This window comes from Lichenostomus cassidix, chromosome 2 (genome assembly GCF_008360975.1).
Source record: "Lichenostomus cassidix isolate B80296 chromosome 2, HeHo_3.0, whole genome shotgun sequence".
Lineage (NCBI taxonomy): Eukaryota > Metazoa > Chordata > Aves > Passeriformes > Meliphagidae > Lichenostomus > Lichenostomus cassidix.
The window spans coordinates 15360762-15377396 of record NC_139482.1 but is presented as its reverse complement, the minus strand read 5'-3'; the positions used below and the strand labels follow the sequence as shown (position 1 = coordinate 15377396).

At 36.5% G+C, this 16635-nt stretch overlaps 1 protein-coding gene across 5 annotated transcripts in view; it reads left to right on the top strand.

Moving 5' to 3' along the window:
• WAC (WW domain containing adaptor with coiled-coil) overlaps window positions 1–16635 on the top strand; it is a 55479-nt gene that overhangs the window by 9503 nt on the left and 29341 nt on the right. For all 5 annotated transcript variants that reach the window (XM_085050441.1, XM_085050444.1, XM_085050443.1 and 2 more), the window contains exons 4-7: window positions 11156–11262; window positions 12051–12166; window positions 12695–12807; window positions 14246–14554. In XM_085050441.1, the coding sequence (XP_084906567.1) occupies window positions 11156–11262; window positions 12051–12166; window positions 12695–12807; window positions 14246–14554 (645 nt within the window). The remainder of the gene's footprint in view (window positions 1–11155; window positions 11263–12050; window positions 12167–12694; window positions 12808–14245; window positions 14555–16635) is intronic.

Sequence of the window (16635 nt, the reverse complement as noted above, 5' to 3'; positions counted from 1 at the left end):
TTCAGATACTGATAGAAAGTGATGAAGGTCCCCCTTTGGTATGTCCAGTTGGAAAGTCTGTCCTCTAGGTCACTGGAAAGAGAGATAAATTTTTGAGCAGATGGCTTACAAGAGACTTGACTCTTTTTACCAGCTGGGTCAGGAGATGTCTGTTGACCTTTTGAGGTCTTGACTTATATTTCCGTTTGTGCGGCAATGTTGCATTGTGTTTGAAATTAATGGAAAATGAGGCCTAGAGGCCTATGATTAGGCCTTGTAGGACTTTGGAATAATCATCTGTTCTTTCTTCTGACTGTTGTTACAGAGGAGAGTTGCAAAGGAGCAGTCTGTCAAAGTTAAATGTAATTTTTTTCTGTTGGAATGTTAAAACATAACTTGTTCTGTTTCTGCAGCAGGTATAAAGAGATAAAAAATGCCAATACCTTCCTTCTGTCATCACTCAAAAAAAAGAGATGTAAAACAGTGTTCAAGTGCTCCATGACAAGGAAAGGGCAGCCAGAAATATGAACATTTAATTTCCAGAGCTAAATTCCCTGTGTCTGAGGTGCATCAGAAATCTTCAAAAGGTGGTGGGGTTTTTTTTTGCTTTTTTTTTTTTTTTGGTCTGAACTTTTATCATTACTTTTCTGATACGTGTCAACTGATTTCTCTGACACTCTGTATGTATTTAGCCATGTCAGGCTTTCTGAAAGTACTTTTATGAAGCAGGTTTACAGTTCCATCCCAGTTACACAGATTAGTTTCCCTGCCTTGGTTTCCAAGATTTCTTAAATACTGCGCTTTCTTATGTCCTCCAGAGCAACAGTCTTCCTCGGTGTTTTTCTAGGTAGATTTGTTACTGAGTTTGTTACTGCAGCAGAGTTGCCAGTTTTCTAGTAGCAAAAACAGGGAAAGGAAATTATTCTCTCTCCTGCTCATCTTAGTTTTATGTTTCAAACATACCTCTTCACTCTCAAATGTAGAAAAACCACAGAGAATTTTTTTTTAAATTAAGGTATATAATAAATAATGCACAGTTGTGCATAAACTCTGCAATACAAGTTAGGTTATGTGCTCTACCTATTTTTTTTGCCTTCTGTATTTATTTCATGTAATTATGTTCTGGATGCTGGTGTGTTCATGTCAGCTGTGCCCCTTCAATAACATAGGGAGGAGTTCAGATGTCATCTAGTTAAGTCGTTTGAGTAGATTCTTCATTCAGACACCTGCTGCTGATAGATTAACACAGACTTAATTTTAAAAACTGCTCATTTGAAAGAATGCTTTTTCTGCTTGCTTTAATGCAAGAACTGATATCCTCTTCAAATTCAGGTAGTGTAAAGTTCATTTCTTACTGGCTAAATTCTGTCTATTGTAATGATTGCAATTTTTGTATTGTCCTTTTGAGAACTGGGGAAATAAAATGAGACACTTAGGCAATCAAACAATTGTAAAATAGAATTTGAATTTGTAAACATAGCTACAGCTTTTGTGAAGAGGCTTATCTTCCTATAGTAAGGTAGTTGCAGGAAAGACCAGTTGAATTTTATGTATATATTTGAGAATTACTTAACAGGAAGAGGGATGAATTGTCTTGTCACTTAGTGTGCTTTAGATGCTTGAAAGCCCTGTTGCACAATACCTTTGTTAAGCTGAGCTAAGCTTTGTTAAGATGAGCTGGGCCAGCCTGAAATAAAGCTGTGAATCCCTTTTTTTAAAACCACAACACTATATATATTAATTTTTAGGTCAATCCTTGCTTGCCATCTTCACTTCCACCCTGAGCTTTGGGCCAGCATTCCTTTATTTTAGTGAAGAACGTCCGTGTGACAGAAATTAATTTGACTTGCCCTTGTGGGGTTTTTTTTTGAGTGTTACTATCATCTCTTCTTTTCAAAAACAATTTCCTGTTGAAAGTTAACTAAGCAGGAAATTAAAATCAGACTGGTTGCATATTTATACTGTAATAAATACACATGTGGCATGGTATGTCCAGAACTGAAAATGTATTTTGTCTAACTAATAATTTCTCAAGTTACGTAAAAGTTTACTGACCAATTGCTGCTTTTGATGCTAAATATTTTCAAGTTAGCATGCTCCTTTGTGGTGAAAAAATAACATGTCCAGGAAAAGAAGAGTAATCTTTCTTAAAACAGAAATATTCCAGAATTCTGTATAGGCAGATCAGTCAGTATTGAAACTTCAGGTGAAATAATGCTTTTTCTGTTTTATTGAGACATGGACGTTGCTGTAGCCTTAGAAGAAAAGAAAGTTCTATTTAAATGACAAATGTTAACATCACTTTAAGAATGATCTGGTATTGAAGTGAAAGTTGGTTCTTCTATTACGTTTGATGTATCTTGGGGTACGAATTTGAGATAATCTGATTTACAGTTATTATTTTTAAGACACATTTAAGTGGGGAGATTCACAGTGCCTTTTTTTCTTGCGTTATTTTAATGTGGTTAGACGTTGATTCTGCCACAGCCTTCTTATTAAGGGTATAAGTGTGTTACTTACGTGTGTGACTAAGATTTTTGCAGGATTGAAGTACTGTTTTATAACAGACTGCCTTCTTTTACTACTTCCACAGCACCATGTGCTTGTTGAATTGCTGATTCTGAGTGGTGCATGCTCAGTTGAGATGAAGGAAGCTGAGATGGGATGAAGATCTCAAGCATTTGTCACTGGGTGGCTCTACCTATGTTCATAAAAGCCTGTAGCTTCACCTTCCTTATTCTAAGCCTAGTAATAGAAACATTCAGTGCAAGTTCATTTGTGTTACTGCATTCACAGGGTCTTCTGTTTAAACTGCTTTGTCCTCAAGAAGCTATCCTCAAAACATCAAAAGAAAATTGAGAGTTGCTAAACAACTTGGCCTTGCTCTTAATTAACCTTATTTTTGCTCAGTGGATTTTGTCAGGGAGATTAAGCTGTCATATCATACTTAACTGGAGCTTCTGAGTGGGAGTATTAATTTGGTGCTGTGGATAAGTAGAAAAAGGAGAAGTAGTCTCAGAGCTGTGTTTGGGCAACTGCTTTTTTTTCTCCTTTGTAAGCAGAAATTATTTTGCATGACCCCTGATTTTAATCAAACTACAGTTTGTGATGACTGGGTTATGGTGTGTCAGTCTTTCACAGTTTTACTTTGCTGTTTGTAATCTTAAAATATTGAAATAGGCAGTTTTTATAAAGTGTCTGCATTTGAGTAGCTCCCATCTGAGGTGTGTGTTGATAAACATCAGTGGTTCTTCCAGTGTTTTATGTTCTTTGGGAAGCTCCTTGAATGAAAAATAAAGTTTATGATGCTTGCCCCCTCCCCGTCCTGCAATGTTAAAGGAATTGTTTATCATTTTAGTATCCCTTGAGCGTAATTTTCGTGGAGCATTTGAGTATGTGTCTGTTGCCCCAGATGACTAATACATTTTTAGAAATGTCTTGAGTTCTCTAGTTCTTCTTGGTTTTGAGAGGAAAATACTTCTAAATTTGGAAATATCTACTGACAATTAATGTGAATTACACAGTGATTACAGAAAGAGATTTAGTCTTCTGCTTACACTTAGTTAATCAGTTTTGTGGAAGTGTTTTTGCTGGAGGTAGGAAAGTGTTGTGCTGTTAGACTTCCATCACTGAGCTTGACTCTCTTAGTGGTGTATTACAGTGTGTTCATGGGAAGGTCATTTGAGTTTCATGGTGTGCTGGTGAGGAGGGCTTGGAAGGGGGAAGTTCAGTCTTATTGCCCATTTGCTGTGCTGATCCATGTGGAGTTCACATAACATGGTTACTGGTTTGTGGTAAGGTTTCTAGCTGTCAGTTTAACACAACTCTTTTTGCATGTCATAATAATTAAAAAGTCTTTATATGAAGTTGTTACTTGAGGTCAAGAAGAACCTCTTTTGAGCGGTCTCTGACACCAACTTGGAGATATAAATGTTTTATGAGTGGTAGTCCAGAACAAAGGCAGTTTGGCTTTATTCTCAACCTACCTCTTTTCTTTTTCAAGCAATGTCCCACTCCTTAGTACAAATGTGGTAATGTTAATTAGTGTTGCAAGTTTAAAAATACTTTAACCTGTCATTAGAAATGTTGATCAAGGAGTTTGTTTTTTTTATTATATACACTGAAATCTTCTGGTGTTATGAGCCAGAGGGTTAGGAATATGACTGTATTGCTGAAATTCATGCTACTTACTCATATTTTCCATGGGTAAAACTGCTTAAGCTGCTTTTTTCAAGTCAATTGATCTCAAATGAAGTGTGTGTCTTAGTAGATGTTCAGCAGTATTGAGGATGTTGCTAGCATTTCTTTATTTTATTAGGTGACCTGAACGTAAGGTTTCCTAAAGGGAGGAAATTGCAAATGTTAATCTAACGAACTTGTCTACTCATAATTTTTAATTTCACGTAAATTCATTTTGTAGATTATAACTTGTTTAATCTGCTCAAGTAACTGCTCTTTGAATCTAACCAGAAATGTTTAGAAGCTGGTTGGAATTTGCCTTAATTTATGAGAAACAGGCAAATTCTTTCCAATGATACTGTTTACCCCACTTCAGAAATAAACATCTTTATGGGTGATGGTAAAACTATTTTGTGGTCTTTTTTTGTTATTTCAATAGTTGAGGTATCAAGGAAACTGACAATATACTGGTTTTCTTTGAAGAAGAAAGTTAGTAGGAATTCTGTCTATAGTGTGCTGAAAATCCATTTTTCATCCCTTAGGCTTTTTTCAGCTCTATGACTTGTGACATTTGAGTACTGGATCATAGAGAAACTCACTGCATTCAGTGGACCTTGTTAGTGAACCTGATAATTTTCAAAGTCATGTCTTAAGAAGAAAAGTGATTTCTCATTGCCGCTAGGAGGTGGATGGAGGGGAGAAAGAAAACAACCCCAAAATTATTTGATTAGTAAGCTGTAGCTGTAACAAAGAAAGGGGCAAATGAGGATGGTTGGACAAAAATTAAGTTCATCTGCTCTATCAGTGAGGACAGCCCAAGCTGTATTACTCATTTAGGCTGAAGTACAACCCTAGGAAAATAGTCTGCCTGCTAGCTGCTGGAGTAGTAAATCCCTGAATTGTTATTTGAGAACTCAAAGTTTGAATTTAGTTTGAGGCATTTTATTACCTTTTGCTTTCCTTTTTGATGGGCAGGAATAATTTGGTGTCTTTCTAGAGCAGTTTGGTCTGTTTGCCCTAAAATTAAACTTTAGTTTCTGAAACAAATCGAGTAGCACTAATTAGGAATAAAAATGTAAGCAGAAAAGAGCAAAATCAAAAAAAATTACATTATGCAATGTGTAAGATTTAACTTTATCTTTTTCATTTTAATAATCAGTAAGGCCTTGGCATTTGCTGAGCATTGCATTAGTAAAACAATACGAGTCCTTGACTTGCATTAGTTTACTGCTCCTGACTTTTTATTTTCAAGGTGTAATTTTCTTACTGCCATTTTAGAAGAAGAATTCTATTATTAATAAAACTACATGTTTACACTATCGTTTTTATCCTTTGTAGGTCATTTGTGCCACTCCATGTATGTATGAGTCCTGGTGTGTTTACAGTAATGCTTTTGGCTGATGCCTGTGAAATTCTGTGTGAGTGGTAACTTGGAGAAAAAGAGAACTTCTTTCCATGGGGATGATTATCCTGTGAATTGGATATTGCAGAATAGTACAGACTTTGCTGCCCTGGATTGTCAGTATGGCAGGAGAGAAGGGTAGGGAATGAAGTAAGGCTTTGTAAGTTTTTTTTGCTCAATAGAGCTACTTGTTGGCTGGTATAAAACATTTATTTGGGGGTATAATGGGTATGTAGTTGGGCAGTACAGTGATCAGGCTAGATTTTCTTTTCTTGGCAGAGCATTGTGCATTCAACTTAGTAGGTTATGAAATTCTGGAATATGTTACTGCACAGTTGGTGTATTCTCTGAGGCCACTGCTCTGCTAGGAAAATTGCAAGTTTTTATGCTTTTGGTTGCATATGGAAGGCAGCCATGTTTACTTCAATACAGCAGGCCACATAAAAATGCTGTGAAGAAAAATTGTGTTGTCTTATTACTTTTACATTTGGCAAATCAAAATGGCCATAATAGGCGTTCTGTTACTGCTGGCATGTTGGGTATTGTGTTCCTATTGTGTTGCTTTATTTCCTCCCATATGCAGTGCTGTAGAAAGTGTTCTGCACAAAGATTTGCACTGAAGTAACAAAGCCAGTTGAAATACACTTTAGGCATTTCAATTTAGGCTTATCCTAGATAATTTTCCATAATTTTCACTGTTTGAAGAAGTTTTCTTAATTAGTTATCCCTGTAAAATACCACCACCATAAACTATCTAGCTGTTAAGTTTTCTCTATTAACAACTAATTAGTGTCTGTCAATTGGGCAGTATTTGTTCTTTTGAGGAAGTTCAAATTCTGATATTGTCTCTAGTTTAATGAATTTGATTGCATGTTAGCTGAGAGGTGGAACATGGAGTCACAGAACAGTATGTGCAGAGTTGTCACAAATGCAATGACCTTCCTTGCTTTTCTGCTGCTCAGTGTTTCTTTCCACATGCCCAGTATGTGGGCACAGAAATGGTGACTCTTCTAGAGGCCTTCCTGAATCCCAGTTCCCTCTCAGGGACTGAAGGAGCAGATTGTCTTTTGAGTTCCAGCATTTGTAAACTTCCTTTATGTTATATCTACACTGACACTTTTTATTATGGACAAAATGAGTTAGGATATTAACAAGGTATTTTTCTGGCTGAAAAGAAAACGTAAATTCTCCATCAGTGGTGAGCTGTGTAAAATTAACTGTCACATGGTGCAGCAGTATATATACTGCAACTGTAATGTCTCTCTGTTCCAAGTTGTGCATTTCAGTTGGAGGTTTTATGATACTGTACAATGTTATGAACCAAAAAGAGTAAATTAGGCTAAGATACTTGGATGCCAGAGGATGGTGGGGAATACACAGTCGTGTGTTTGATTATTCTAATGAAGTGGCAAGAAAATTTATTTTATGTGGTTGCAGGTGGATGCTGTAGTTGCCAGTATAGGTTTTGGAAAGGAAAGAATTTTGGCTTGGTCTTGAAAAATGGTAGGGGAGAAGGGAGGGAAAACAGGTGCTTATTAGAGCAATCTGATCCTTAGTTAACTCAGAATTTGAACTTCTTGTAATTTCGGAAGTGAAGTGATGTTAATGGAGATGCTAATTAAATGTGATAATTGCTAGAGAAAGTTGACTGTAGTGCAAAATGGAGCATTCTTATTTCATCGTATGTTAAATCTGTTTTTCAAGTCCAGCTTAGTGTTGAGCCCTTGCTGCAGTTCAGAGTTTCATGGATTCAGTGGTCTGGACATGAAAACAACTTACGAAAACATTAAAATGAGTCTTTGTGTGACAGAATCTCAAATCTGTAGTAAGCCATTTTGAATTTGTTCCCAGACCCTTGCTCTTTGTGCTTTGTGGTGATTTTCATGCATTAGTAAGGAAGATGTGATTTTTGTTGGAAAGATTAGGAGATAGCTGTGATACTTTAACCTTGACTCTGACTTGCCCTGTGACTTGTTCATCTCTAGGGGAGACTTGCTCAAACTCTTGCACTACTACACTTTTATATAACTGTAGTGCTGATGCCCTTGTTGGCTGTCTTCCCGTTAGGAGTAGCTCTTTCCAGCTTCAGCTGCTTTCAAAATAATGATGAAGCTGAGGAAACTCACTGTGATTGTGCAGTAAACATTTCCACGGCGAGTTCTGAAACTGACCTGGAATATTTATAACACAATATGAAATTCCCTGTGATGTGTTGAAGGTATATATTAGCAATTCCTAAATCTGCAGATACGCTAATAAGAAGTGAAAAAACAAGTCTTTGTTCCTCTTTCCTGAAGAAAGTGGAACTAGTAAGGAACATCTAACTGTAAGAGGAAAAAGTGAGAAGTGCCGTGGGGAACTGTCTCAAGGGACAGTGGAATGCTATCTACCTTATCAGGCCTGTTTTTGGGGTATGGACTAGTGTTAGTGATCCTGTTCTCATGATCTGCTTTGCCAGGCATGCAGCTGGGAGATGCAGAGATAATTGCAAGTCGCAGCTGCCTTGAAATGGCTTGGGGTTAGGCTTTGCTAATGGTGAAGCCTAGCATTCAAGTGAGGGGAACCCCCCCTTGTTTTTAGAGGTAGACCTCTGCTTTTTCTGGCCTTTTAAACATCAACAACTTTCCCAGACAACCTGAGCTGGCACTTGGCTGGGTTGTCAGATTCCTAGATGACTGCTGTGCATGGGTTTAACCACATACTAAAACCTTGCTGCCTCAGTATAAAAGCATAATTTGGTAATATGGTTGTCATGTTTACATACAGTCTTTAAGCCCTTAACCTGTATGAAGTGCCTTGAAACTCTTGTTCTCCAGAGTATCATCTGCTTTTGTTTTGGAAGCTTTCCACCAGCAAACATCCGTTCAGCAGTCCTTTTGTATGCCCATTCCTGAAGTTTGGGTACAGATCCAAACATAAAGTGGTATTATGTGTAAAATGAAATGAATGTATGGGTGGTGAACCTGCACCTGTAATTACCCTGTGTAACTGTCCCAGGCACTGTTGGTATGTATGTATGGCTGGCCCTGGAAATGCCCACATTGCTTGTCCTGGTGACCCGAGGCAGTCGGCATTGCTGGAGCAGCCACGATCAGTTTTTGTGCAGCTGAGGCCAGCTCAAGTAGGACAGGATTCCTGATAGATGGAGCCTGTGGGTGGGCAAACTAGGAGGACTGCAGCTCAGCGCTGAGAGGCCAGGGGCCCCTTGTGAAGAAACTGCTGCATAGTAGGTGTTTCTGCTATCGGGGCCAGCTGTGGGTGGGTGTGACTTGCTGCAGCTGCTCTGATACTCCTCCGGAGTGCTTGGTGACTCAGTACTGGGGCTGGGCTCAGTGTGAAATGGCGGCATGCTGCTGAGCTGATAGACCACGTGCGGTTTGAAAGTCTGCACGGTGAATTTGAGGCGTTTGTTTATGGGTTGGATAGAATTGGCTTTACAATATTTTATTCATGTATTAGGTATGTTCCTTGCTCTTTCTCATGTTTGGAAGGTGCTTGTTAGATTAGATTCACTGTGGCAGTGTATTTAGGCCACTACAGTATTTAAAAATCACCATGTACATGTTGAGTATGCTGAACAAAATGTAGTGTCACTGCATCCACGGTAGAAGATTAAAGTAAATTAAATGCATTGGTGCTTTCTGATTTTTTGAAGGGACTGTTCAAACAAAGCCATCTGATAAATATTCATCTCGTTTTCTCCTTGAAAAAGGGAGATGATTTTACCTCAGTAGCAGAAATTAATTAAAATACGTCTGTTGAACAACCTACAAAAATACATTCAGAAATTTTAATGATTTTTATTTCAATAGAAGGATATAGTAATGGCTAATACAAAAATATTAAACAGCTATTTCACTCCATAATCAGTGTCTTAAAAAAAATTGAGACTGTTGGTGTAACTGTGGAGTACAGCCTTGTAATTAAGATATACTACTTATATCTAGGGGAATCAAAGGCATCTATAAATGTTTTTTTGTTGTTGTTAGGCATTTGCATCATAAGTGTGTGATGGTTAAGTATTGCTTGAACAAGCTTAACTTGCCTCCACACTAAGTCATTCTGCCTGGCTCTGAGCATGCAAGATACTTTTGGTGTAGGACTGTGGTCTAGATTTTGAAAGACTGTAGTTAAGTAGGAGACTTACTCTGTTTTCCTTTTTTATTTCCCCTTATATCTTTACAGAGAATAACATACAGTTTTAGCCAAAAATAGTCTCAGGAAAGGTTTTGAGATAGTGTTGTTTCAGGTTGCAGTAACTCATGTGTGTGCTAATTGACCTTTAACCTTTGTAGGGTACTAAACAGTTTGGTGATGGTGTGCCACTTTGCTTTTGTGATGGACTGTTTTTCCAACTGCAGGGTTAAAGGTGGGGAGAAAGAAGTTTGAAATAGTAATTTTGTCAGTGCTTGTGTATTTAGAAGGCTCAGAAGACAGAATTTGCATTATAATCTCTTTTATTCTGCACCATACTATGTCATTTAGTCATGTTCTGTGTGTAGCTCTCAGAAGACTAAAACAAATTTTTTTTTTTTAATGACTCCATTCACTCCCACCATCAGTCCTTTACTGTTCTTTACTGTAATTGCCCATAAGATAAAGTCTTTGCGACTTTCAAATCACTTTGACTTCATATTTAGATTGCTATACAGCTTGTGAAGCTAGTGGTACTTGATGTAACACCCCTGGGTATTTAGAAATTTCTCAGTACGGAAAGGGAAATAAAGGCTGGGATAGTGTTATATTTGGGATATCTAGGTTTTTCCTTAAAATGTGAAAGAAAATGATTTTTCCTAGTTCGGTGGGATTTATGTGAACATTTAAGACTTAGAAAAAAATCACATAAAGAGCAATGGAAGAGTTTTTACTTGCTTAGAAATTTTAGAGAAATGAGAGGCCTTAAGAGCAGGAAATTTAGAAGAAGATTGTAGAGTTGAATGGATGTCCTTGCTTAATTGTAAATGGAATTGTTCAGGTGACTTGAGCTTAGGCACAAATGCAGATCTGAAAGGTGCTGAGAATTATCTCTGTTCTGGTTTCAGCTATTCAAGTGTTTTCACATTGAGGAAAACCAAGTTGCCTTGAGGAGTACTTGGCAGGGAGGCCAGAAGTAGGTGGTGGTTTGGGTAATGCTGCCTTGGTATTCAAGATGTCAGTACCTTTATTGCAGAGACTGAGGTGCAGGAAAATATGGTCTGATCTGTATGCATAAACAGAAATAGTTACCTAGAACTAATTACAAGTAGTCTCAAAAGAAAACAGTGGTTTTAAGAAAATAGCATTGCTTCATTGAACTTAAAACCTGATTTTATGCATCTAACCATGTAGGCTGTTGATAAGCCTGTTTAAATTTTCTGATCTACTGTTGAGGAGAAAATGCCTGTTAATTTCTGAATTGGCATGTTAGAACTCTTCAAAGCATCAGAATAGAAATGGTCATGTAATCTCTTGAAATACTTCTGCATCTGAACTATGCTGTGGTCCGGGCTATGCCTTCACTCCTTCCCTCTTCTTTCCTCTTCTACCTCCTTAGAATGCAAATGGTTGATTTCTTTGAAAGCATACATGGTAAACAGTCTTTCTCTTTTCTTTCAGGGACCAGTTACTCTCCACAAGAAAATTCACACAACCACAGTGCTCTTCATAGTTCAAATTCACATTCTTCTAATCCCAGCAATAATCCAAGCAAAACTTCTGATGCAGTGAGTATTTGTGATTGGTTTTCATCCATCTGTTGCCCCATTCATAGATGCCATATTTTCATAGTTTTGTCTAAGACTGGCATCATTTACATTATGTGCTTGAATCTTCCAACATCAGTCTTTATTAGAAACACTCTGTAAACACAAGCTGCAGTTGCTGTATGTTGTAAAACTATCCTAATTGGTAATTAATAGAACTTTGAGTTACCTGTCATTAATTTTAAAATATTAGCTTATTTAAATGACAGATAATGTCATATGTAATTTAAATAATAGATACAGAAATATTTTCCATTAACTTTGTGGTAAATCTAGAGCAGACAGTATGATTTCACTTATTTGAAATACATTACATATTGTGAATTTTAGTCACTTTAGTATCAAAGTTGTAGTTGTTAGAGTGGTGTTTGTTAAAAATTGCCCTAAAACAAAATAGGTAGATTTCTGAGGTGTAGAAAAATTTTAGAAAGTTAATAATTTTGAGGGTGTTGTAAGGTGAAGGAAACTAGTAGTAGCAGTATTGACATTACAGTATCCCACCAAACACACTGTTAGATTTTGTTCAAGGGGTTGATGAGAATAACCAGAGGAATCTATTGCACAATACAACAGGAGCGTAGTGGTCACATCTTCGAGCTGTCAGTGAAATGGGGATTTAGAGATGGTGGAAAGCAATGATATGGATACATGTAAGGGTGCCATGTAGTTTAGAAAATGGTGGAAGCTGTTAAATTTGTATATTAAAGCTCTCAAGTAATCTTTTGTCCAACATTGTTTGTGTTTTAAAGGCTTATGATTCTGCAGATGATTGGTCTGAACACATCAGCTCTTCAGGCAAAAAATACTACTACAACTGCCGAACAGAAGTTTCACAATGGGAAAAACCAAAAGAGTGGCTGGAAAGGTATGTGTTTCTGCTTGTTTTAATTGTATAAAGAACAAATATTCTTAAGCACACTTGAGGGCAGTTGAGCTTATCTAATAGATTACTGCTATAAAAGATTGTATTCTGAGTCTGCTGTGTTCCTACCCTTACCATGACCTCTGGCACGTGTTTTATGCCTTGACAGTCCAGACCCTGAGAGTGAAGTATGGTTGGTTTGTTTGGGGTTGGTTTTGGTTTCTTTTTTGCGTGTGTGTGTAGGGGAGTTTTTGTGAATGTTGCTTTTCATGTTTTGCTTTGGGGTGGGTTTTTGTTTGTTTGGGTTTTTTGGGTTTTTTGTTGGTTTTTTTTTTGACAAGACTAGTGAGCTGAACTAGTAAATTGTGGACTCTTAACAAGCACAGATGTAAGGAAGCAGTGGCTGGAGTTTGCTAACCCCACCTGTAGCAGCAAGCTTTTAACAGTTTAATTCATCTCATGTAACTTACAGAAACTGTCATATTATATAGATAATGTAAGTTCTTACCTAATTTTTTTTCTTTTCTTCAGAGAACAGAGACAAAAAGAAGCAAGCAAAATGTCAGTTAACAGTTTTCCAAAAGATAGGGATTACAGAAGAGAGGTGATGCAGGCGACAGCTGCCAGTGGGTTTGCCAGTGGAAGTATGTGGTTTTTTTTCCAGCAATGTATTCTTGCCTTGTTTGCATTACTGTTTTCCAAACTTAAAAAATTGAAAAAATCCCTTTCTGTAGCTGTTTTTCTCACCTTTTTATATATAAAAGCCAAAGTGGATAGCACAGTTAACTCTCCCAAATGTTGTTTCTTTAAATAACTTTACTAGTGCAACACTTGCTTAACGCTTTTCATGGTGCTCCTCCTTTTTGTGGCTTTTACTGCCTGATTTAATTATCTTCATGGGTAGTTATTTAAACAACTTGCATAATCAGTAGTTTAGTTGGACTATCGTGATCATTGAGACCTGCTAATGTCATATTTTGAGCTTGAAAATAAAGATTTCACATCTAAAAATAACATAATTAAATACATTTTGATATCAGGGTTTTCAGAGGCTTCTGTATGTTATTGAGAGCATATTTTTACCACACCAATACTCTTAATCTTCCCCGGACTATAAATTCCTGTAATTTAGAGATTTTTGTCTGGGTACATAGCTTTAATCTTTGTTAGTTTTCTTCTGGGAAATAGTTGTACTGAGAGATTCTGTGTGTATGCTGATGTAGTGTGAGTAAATTTGTAGCATAGTTCTTAGGATAGTTGAAAACCAGAAGCGAGAATATTAATCTTCACCCACACTCTTGGGACTTGACAAGGTAGAAATGTATAAATGTAAAAAAAAAAATATATTTTTCTGTGTTTTTCTCTTTACTGAAACTTACTGCATATGCTAAAATATACTGGATGCTACAAAAATATAGCAGGTATGCATAATGCAGAGAGTATTTGTTTTGTGACAGGTGAAAATGTAAGAATCTATATAAAAGAATTACTCTGTATTTGCTTGGTCTGTTCACTGAGTATTTTAAAGTCTATGATTGTGTGACCAATGCAGATTAGTCACTCATTTAATAAATATAAATATCTTGAATTAGCTGTAAGTAAATTTGTTGTAGTAGCACTCAAGTGACATGAAGAGGAATTCTTTGAAGGCTAGAATGTGAAACTATTAAATCATATTTGATGTTCAGGGTTTTTGATGAACAAAAGAAAAATGGCACAAATTATCTCTTCACACTAAATACAAGATGGAAATAATAGATTTTGATTTAGATTTTTTTAGGAGACTTCAAAAGTTAACTTGACTGTAGCTCTCATTATAAAGCAGCCTTTCATCCAAAAACAGTGCTTAACCAGAACTCTAAATCAAGCAAAGGTCAGAGAAAATGCGTTTTGTCAGTGAGTAGAATTAAATTTTGCCTTCTTTGATGCTGATCTACTTGAGGCTTTTTTAAATCATAAGAGGTTCGATCAGCTCTAGTTGTTGTGCAGCTGTGTTAATCAAAGTCACTGCAGTCTTAGACTTGTTTCTGATTTAATCTTTTTTTTCTTATTGCAACGTTACTTGGGGAATCCTGAAAAAAGTGGAAGACAAGCATTCCAGTGACACCAGCAGTATGCTCCCACAGAATATTTTATCTCAAACAAGCAGGCACAATGACAGAGACTACAGACTGCCAAGAGCAGAGACTCACAGTAGCTCTACTCCAGTACAGCATCCCATCAAACCAGTGGTTCATCCAACTGCTACCCCAAGCACTGTTCCTCCTAGTCCATTTTCTCTACAATCTGATCACCAGCCAAAGAAATCCTTTGATGCTAATGGGGCATCTACTTTATCAAAACTGTCTACATCCACATCTTCCATCCCTGCACAGAAAACAGAGAGAAAAGGTATGTCTAATGAAATTCCCTCTAGTATTCAAGATAATGCATTGCATTACATTCCTTGTTCAAATTATGTGAGTACTAGAATTTAAAGATATTTTCCCTGTTTGATTGTATGTGCTTAGAACCTGATTACTGTTTTCATGTGTTTATTTTCCCCTAAAGTACGTTTTCTATATCTTATACAACTTCAAATTGACACTGTGATATTTGCTATTTACTGGCTTATTCTGCAAATTACCATTTCAAATGATAATTTGAAAGATGTGTTTTAGTACAATATATTTTAATTTTTGTCTTCTCTCTTGTTGTTTTGGATCTTTGCCGTTTATTTGAGTTGTTATGTAGTTACACAATTTGAAAGTCATTTTGGACCATTATGTCTTATGAACTGCTGTTACTGTTTGGAATGCCAGTGTCAAACCTTTCAATCAACACAAGCACAATTCTTACAGAAAGCAAGGGTTTTCTACATGTTAGTAAGAGCTAATCTGTTTTGATCTGTGTCTTGAGAAATACTGGCTCTTCGGTTCTAAATCGGCTGATAGTTTGTGTTTCTGTTATCTGGTAATACCTGTTAGATACAGTTTGAGTCAAGCAAAGAACGGGATTTTACTGTGCATTGTTTGTGACCTTTCAAAAGTCTGAATTTTAGTTAGATTTACTTCATTATTAGGGAAGAAGAGCTCAAGAAATGGTGAGAATGAGACGTGTGTCATTAGTGAGTGGTAGTGTGTTACTTTGGTGTAGTCAAGTTCTAGAGAGTGATACTGTGTAAGAAAATTCTATTTTGAGGGCTTTGGGGAGGAAGTAATTTTTGATAATCATGTTGGGTTTTAATTTAAAATATTGTATAATCAGTATGTAGTTGAACCCTTTTTTGGAAGATGGCTTGTTGCCCTGTTCAAACGTGCAAGCTGGTCTAGTTAAATAGTGTATAGTTTTAAAAGGAAGATGAGAAGAGACTCTGGTCTGACACTGGTCTTGTATTCTGTCTTTGTTTTCGAGTCTTCCACTTTTGTTTATTAAAGAGTTCCAGCTTTTATGAAGACTTAAGTACACCTGGCCACCCAAAATATTGAAACGGTGGCATACATGGACAAATACTGCAATATAAGACAACTGTGCATGTAAAGAAGTTTTTAAATGTTTTTTCTTGACACTTCATGCAATTTTTACATAACCTGGGTCATGAATGCTGACTAAACTACAGAGGAACAGGTTACTTTCAGCAAGCATTTTCCTATTCAATGCAGTAAACCACAAAGTAAGGAGTAATAGCTCCTGAATGGTTTTTTGTACTGAATGCAAGTTACCTGCTTCAGTTGTCTCTATTTTTTGATTGCAGTTTGATGCACTTTTGAACATTACAGTGCAAAACATCCATGTCAGGTGTTCTTTTCTTTAGTTTATCTAGTTTCTTTAGTGTATCTACTTTATTTCCATTTCTGTATTTAAAATACACTTTAAAATCCTCTTATTATTGTTCAGTTCTGGCATGTTCTTGATTCCTGTTTGGTGTGTGATCAGATCTCATGCTGGATATTCTTTCACTGCTTTACTGCACATCTTTATTAATTGAGCAACTGACTCTTACAGCAATTGAAGGAACTTCCTCTTGGGACAACTGCTACAAGTATTGGCAGAGAGTTCTAATATTTCTTACATATAACATTAATTTGAGAACATACAGCTGGGTATCATAATGAAAATGATCACACAGAGCTGTGTTGGCGCTGTAAATCTTACTTTAGAATCCGTGTTACCGTGGATGGTTCCATATTAAATAATTCACTGAATTTCTTTATTCTTAGATAGGTGTTTTTTAAATTTTATATGGATTAAGTGGATAGATTCTCTGTAATAATCATGCCTCATTGATGTGTTTCATGGTGCTTCGTTGTGAGCAAATACTGTACTTACTGAGCTTCAGAAAAGGATGGATTACAGAAAGGTAGTATATAATTGAAGAATTAGAATAGGTGAATGTTGGGCTTGAAATTCTTACTCTAGAAAACGTGAATTTTTACGTGTTGCTTTACTTCTTGTACAGAAACAGAAGAATTCAGTGCAGGTTCTGTCATGAT